Consider the following 5,780-nt stretch of genomic DNA (forward strand, 5'->3'; position numbering starts at 1 on the left):
GGAAGACGCTGAGTGAGTGTTTGTGTGCTGGATAGTGACAGGCTAGTATAAAAGTGCTTTGGCAGGAGTCCTCATTATCTCATCCCAAAACAAACAGCAGTGTGTCGCCCAAGTGAGCTCCATTTCCTCCAGAATAGACCCAACATCTGCCTGACTTTACTGCTACTGTTCAGCTACCCCTCACACAAACATTTCCTTCTCCACTTATTAACACCGTTTACTTATAGTTACACATCTCACAAACACAGCTTAGCATAAACAGGGCAAAAGGTACTGTGAGTATGTGTGAAGTGCAAATCTCACAACTCTCTTCAGAGCACCATTGCTAACAGTGGTTTGACATTTCAATGCTGTATGAGTTGCTTTCTACGGAGCCCCGCACATGACATGCAAAAAATATTGTTGGCTAAATCGTGTGCACGATTTACTAATTCGTTCCCTCAATATACTAAAACCTGCACACAATTAATAGTGCGTTCACTCGATTTATAAATGGCGTGCATGATTTACTAATGAGTTCCCTCAATTTGCTAAATCGTGCACATGATTTAGCAAACCGACTGAACGCAATAGTAAATCGAGGGAACGCATGTTCACATTTTAGTACATTGAGGGAATGAATTAGTAAATTGTGCGCACAATTTATTTATTTTTTCCTGCATGTCATGTACGGGGCTCCGTAGCTCTCTTATGTTGAACATAAAATAAGATATTTTGAAGATTGTTGGTAATCAAACAGTGCCAGGAAGAAAAAAAAAAACATGGGAGTCAATGGCTATGGAAGTCAGTGGCAACCATTGAGTAAATGATGACAGAATTTACATTTTTGGGTGAACTATACCTTTAAGGTGGAGGGAGAGAGATGGGATGACAAAATGCATCCTGATTCTTCTCCTTTGGTGTTTGTGTTATTAGTGGCTGGTGAGCTAAAGTAAAGTGTGAAAGTATGAAGAGGCATTAGATGAAGGACAGAGAGAGAAAACAGACAGACAGACAGACAGACAGACAGACAGAAGATAGATAGATAGATAGATAGATAGATAGATAGATAGATAGATAGATAGATAGATAGATAGATAGATAGATAGATAGATAGATAGATAGATAGATATAAACGAATATATAAAAAAATCTATTTCAAATAAATTTCATTTCTCACAGAACATCAAACTGTTCATACAACAGGTCAATACTTCAAACGTTCAAATCCCTTTGAAACTCAGACTAATTGGTCAGTGTCTCAGAGTCAGTTCACTGTTACAGATGAAACGTGTGTTTGGTGTGTACTGATCAATGAAGCTGCTGGTTGAGTGCCTGAAAGGCAGATTCTAAAGATTCTGATGTCTTCATGTCTATTGTTGTGCTTTTGGGCCTTCCAGTTCTCTCTGACTGTTAGTTAGATCCACTTAGCGTTTGTCTGTCAAGACAGTAGAGCACACACATAGAACAGCCTTCATATTTCAAAAGAACAATAGATTGATGAGTAGAGAAAGTGGTTTACTGTATAAGCATGAGCAAAGATCACGTTTCTCTAGTACTAAATTAGCACACTAGAAAAATAGTCTGCTTACAGTATTGATTTGTGTTACAGATAAAGATAAAATGTATATGTAAGTAAATGAATGAAACTCTCATGTACTCTCACGTACACACATATAAAGACATAGTATCCACTTGATAATTAAAAGGTAAATAAAAAATAAATTAATTCTGCATTTGAGATAAACCTCCTATTTTCTTCAAATTCTTATAAAATGTGCCTCTGGCCTAACCAAAATCCAGTAGGCATACTGGAGCTGTATCCATCTGGTTTACCCAAAAGTTGAAATAACCTTTCAAAATTCAACTTCAAAAAAGTGCATGCATGTTAGCATACTTTAAAAAGAGTACTTATTACAGAAATAATACCCATTTAAACAGTGCATACATTTTGAACTGAATGTTATTTGCAATTAATTAAAAAATTACATGTTTTTTTTATTTTATTTATATAAAATGCAGTTAATTGAACTCAAGAGTGCCACTTACACAATCCACATTTGTAAGAATGATGTTGCAATTAATTACATATAAAATATATTAACTGAATATAGTCTATATCATTTTTTAATTATTAGTTATTAATATATATTATTAGTTATTAGTAACTTAATACATGAATGCTACAGTTAAAATTACAATAAAGTAATTTTGCGCATCATGTCTTTCAATACATCAAAAGTGCGGTAAACAATTATTAAAATATTGATTTAAAATGTACTGTAAAGTAATACTTTTAATCTGATGTTAGTACTTTTTTAAAGTGAACTAAAGTGTGTTAAGAAACAGCCATGAAAGTGTACTCTCTTGAAGTATAATTTTGTAGCCTTTTATTTAACATTATCTGCAAGTTCACTCTTTTATAAATGTACTTAAGATTAAAAGACCACTACAAGTAAACATTCACTACAGTTAAGTGCACTTCTATAGTTTTAAAACTTAACTTAAATCGTCTCTATAATACTTTGCTAAAATGAAATCTGATTCTATGGCGTTTAATCGAATTATTCTTGTAACAGAGTGACATCTAGTGTTGAGATTTATAACTTCGTATCTGGAATTAAAAACAAGGCTCTTTTTTTCTTCATTTAAACATTGATTTCTGCTTTTAATTCAGACAGCATTTTAAATTTGAGGCCAATTTCTGACAAGATACTCAGCTCAGAGGTCAAAGCATAGAAGACAGATTTCAAAGCATTTTTTTTTATAACAGAAATTAAATAATAAGTATAGCAATGCGAATTATTAGATCTCTTTTTGACATCTATTTCAACCCATCCATTGAAAATTCTGTGAATAAGCAGGCTACTTGTTTATGAAACTATGAAAACGGGGAGGATTATAGTTGTGTTGGCAATATAAACAATAAACACTAATTGATTTATATACTATATATATATATATATATATATATATATATATATATATATATATATATAATCTTTACCAGCTTCAACTGTCGTAAACACTCGAGGGTGTGTTTACGACAGGCGCCCCTGCTTTTCACGCTCGGGAAACCCTTCTGCGGCCTCTCTGACCAACGCTCGAGCACTGAACGGTTCGTCCCTCAAGCGGTTCTCATCAATATACTCTTTAAAAGGCCATATAAGCTTTAATTCATAGTTTATTATTCTGTTTTCATTCCAGAATCATGCCAGCAAAAGGTCCCCTACAGTCTGTCCAGGTGTTTGGACGTAAAGTGAGTTTTTGAAGGCAAAATGTTTCTCGTGTTCAAGGGAGCGGCGTTAGCCGGATATGCTAACAGATGTAACTGTTACGCGGCTGTAAATGCCTGCGATGCCAGAGTTGTGTATAGTAAATGGAAGAAACGTCACAGCTCGATGTCGTAAACAAGTAAATGTATAGCCGTTTAAAATATAAGATAAACCTACATTCCTGTTAGAGAGACAGAATGGTGAGGGTTGTGTTGGGAAAGGCTGTTAGCTGACACGTGGGGCACTTCAGCTCTTGCACGTACAGCTTTAATGAATACAAAACGGTTGCTCTTGCATCTGATCTCCATGTTTTCTGTTGCTTAGTAGATGATATTTATGAATAAATACGAGCCTGTGCTCTCTTTGTCTGTCTTGCTAACTGTTAACTCTGAACTGCGCTGACTGCTTTAGATAACAATACTAATCTAAATGCACAATGCGACGTGTTTCCAGTAACTTTACCAAGGTTGAAGGGAGCTTTTTATTTTGTTAGTGACCTTTCAAGTAATCTCTTAATAGTGTCGTGTAGTTTAAATTGTGTAATAGCATGAATTTTTAAGTTGTTTCTGACTTCTGAATTGGCTGATCTGTGTCTCATCACTGTCAAACAGAAAACAGCCACTGCTGTCGCCCACTGCAAGAGGGGAAATGGACTTATTAAAGTCAACGGAAGACCTCTTGAGATGATCGAGCCTGCCACCCTGCAGTACAAGGTGCAGTTATCACAGAAATCATGCATGTTCATTCATTCAGATCTCTAGTTGAGTAAACTATCATTTGTAAATGTCATTCACGTGAATGTAGACTGATTCAGATTCATTGTTGACATGGTTATTCTCCTGTGGAAGGCAAAGGTGGGCTTTTAAAGAATGTTCATAATGCCTCTTTCAGTATAGTGAAAATGAATGAGGATGGGTGCTGTCGGTCTCCAGTTTGGCACAAACACTGTAGCTTTTTGTTAGAAACACCAGAGTTTAAGCTTATTTTCTCTGAAAAGCATAACATCCTCAGAATTTCAGAACTTATTTATTAAAGAAATAGTAATTGAATTGAGACCTTTAGGTCTTGTTTATACGCATATGTACTAACTGAACATGGTTTTGTTTAATTTAGCTGCTGGAACCTCTTCTGCTGTTGGGCAAGGAGCGCTTCGCTGGCGTTGACATCAGAGTTCGCGTGAAGGGTGGTGGACACGTCGCACAGATTTACGGTTAGTGACGTGTAAACTTTTTGCTTTTGGTTGTTTCCTATCGTAAAAGTCGTTGTGCGTAGGTAAACAACGCATGGTTGGATTCCTCCCCAAAACCACTAGTATAAATACTTCTGTTCTGATATTAACATGTTTTATTCTTCTTGTAGCCATCCGTCAGGCCATCTCAAAAGCACTGGTTGCCTATTATCAGAAATGTAAGTGTGGATCATTGTGGTCATAATGGTAGTGACATTCGTGTAAAAATTTTGAATAAAAATTCCTATTTCTCAATTTTTCCCTTTTTATAGATGTGGATGAGGCCTCCAAGAAAGAGATTAAAGATATCTTGATTCAGTACGATAGGACCCTGCTGGTCGCTGATCCCCGTCGCTGCGAGTCCAAGAAGTTCGGTGGACCTGGAGCTCGCGCCCGCTACCAGAAGTCCTACCGTTAAAATCTCTCTGTACATTTTCATATAATAAAACTGAGGGGAAAAAAAAACATTCTGTGGTCTCCAGTTATGTTCTTAAGGAGTCTTGACTTTCTCGGTTCAGAGCCTTATTGGTTTAATTTCAAACAGGTCGCGTTGTGGACATACCATCCTCACTCAATCTAGTTATCTAACTAACACTTGTTTGAAATGCGAGAAAATCGGAGTACATTTTGGAGAAACCCGCAGGAAATAAAATGACTGGTGTTTCTCTGTCTCAGTAATTGTAAACTAAGTTACAATTGTTACAGGTTTGCTGATTTGTTTTCATTGATTATGATAGTAAAAACTTAAGAGAGATGCGTATATGCTGTGAAAGGACAGGCATGTGAACTATATAATGCAAAATAACTGCTAATAACTTGATTAATAAACGTGAATAATATTGAACCACATACTAGCAATATTACTGCCATAAAAAAAGGATGAATAACAGATAGAGAATAGTAAATATAACACAAGTTGTTCTGAATTCAACATTTGTTAGAGCACCTAATGGACTAACTAAAATATTCTTATGGTGGTTCCTAAAGCAGCGCCATCTATTGGTGCTGGACATTACATACAAATGTTTTTTTTTTAGTGTAACACAAGAGGGCAGAACATTACCTTTTGATCAATTTAGCGTTGAGAGCAATTGATTTGGAACCGACTTGAGTTTGAGTACAATAACGTGGATATGTTTAATTCAGAAAAATCAGAAACTATTGCAGTACATTTGAAATGCTCCATACAGAGTATAGCATTCTGGGAATAAAACTAATGAAACCAAAATTTCTGTTCTGTTTAGTTTTGCAAATGTTGTGCATATCAGTTTATAACGTTCAGTTTCAGTGTGTAATCC

General features: G+C 35.6%; 1 protein-coding gene across 1 annotated transcript; it reads left to right on the forward strand.

The window, feature by feature from the left end:
- The first annotated feature begins 2,987 nt into the window (after positions 1-2,987).
- On the forward strand, positions 2,988-5,326 carry LOC127973318 (40S ribosomal protein S16). Its single transcript, XM_052577356.1, has 6 exons — positions 2,988-3,097; positions 3,187-3,238; positions 3,866-3,967; positions 4,368-4,464; positions 4,614-4,661; positions 4,755-5,326. The coding sequence occupies exons 2-6, from the start codon at positions 3,191-3,193 to the stop codon at positions 4,898-4,900; spliced, it is 441 nt and encodes a 146-aa protein (XP_052433316.1). The 5' UTR covers positions 2,988-3,097; positions 3,187-3,190; the 3' UTR covers positions 4,901-5,326.
- The last annotated feature ends 454 nt before the right edge of the window (positions 5,327-5,780 follow it).

This window comes from Carassius gibelio, chromosome A4 (genome assembly GCF_023724105.1).
Source record: "Carassius gibelio isolate Cgi1373 ecotype wild population from Czech Republic chromosome A4, carGib1.2-hapl.c, whole genome shotgun sequence".
NCBI lineage: Eukaryota > Metazoa > Chordata > Actinopteri > Cypriniformes > Cyprinidae > Carassius > Carassius gibelio.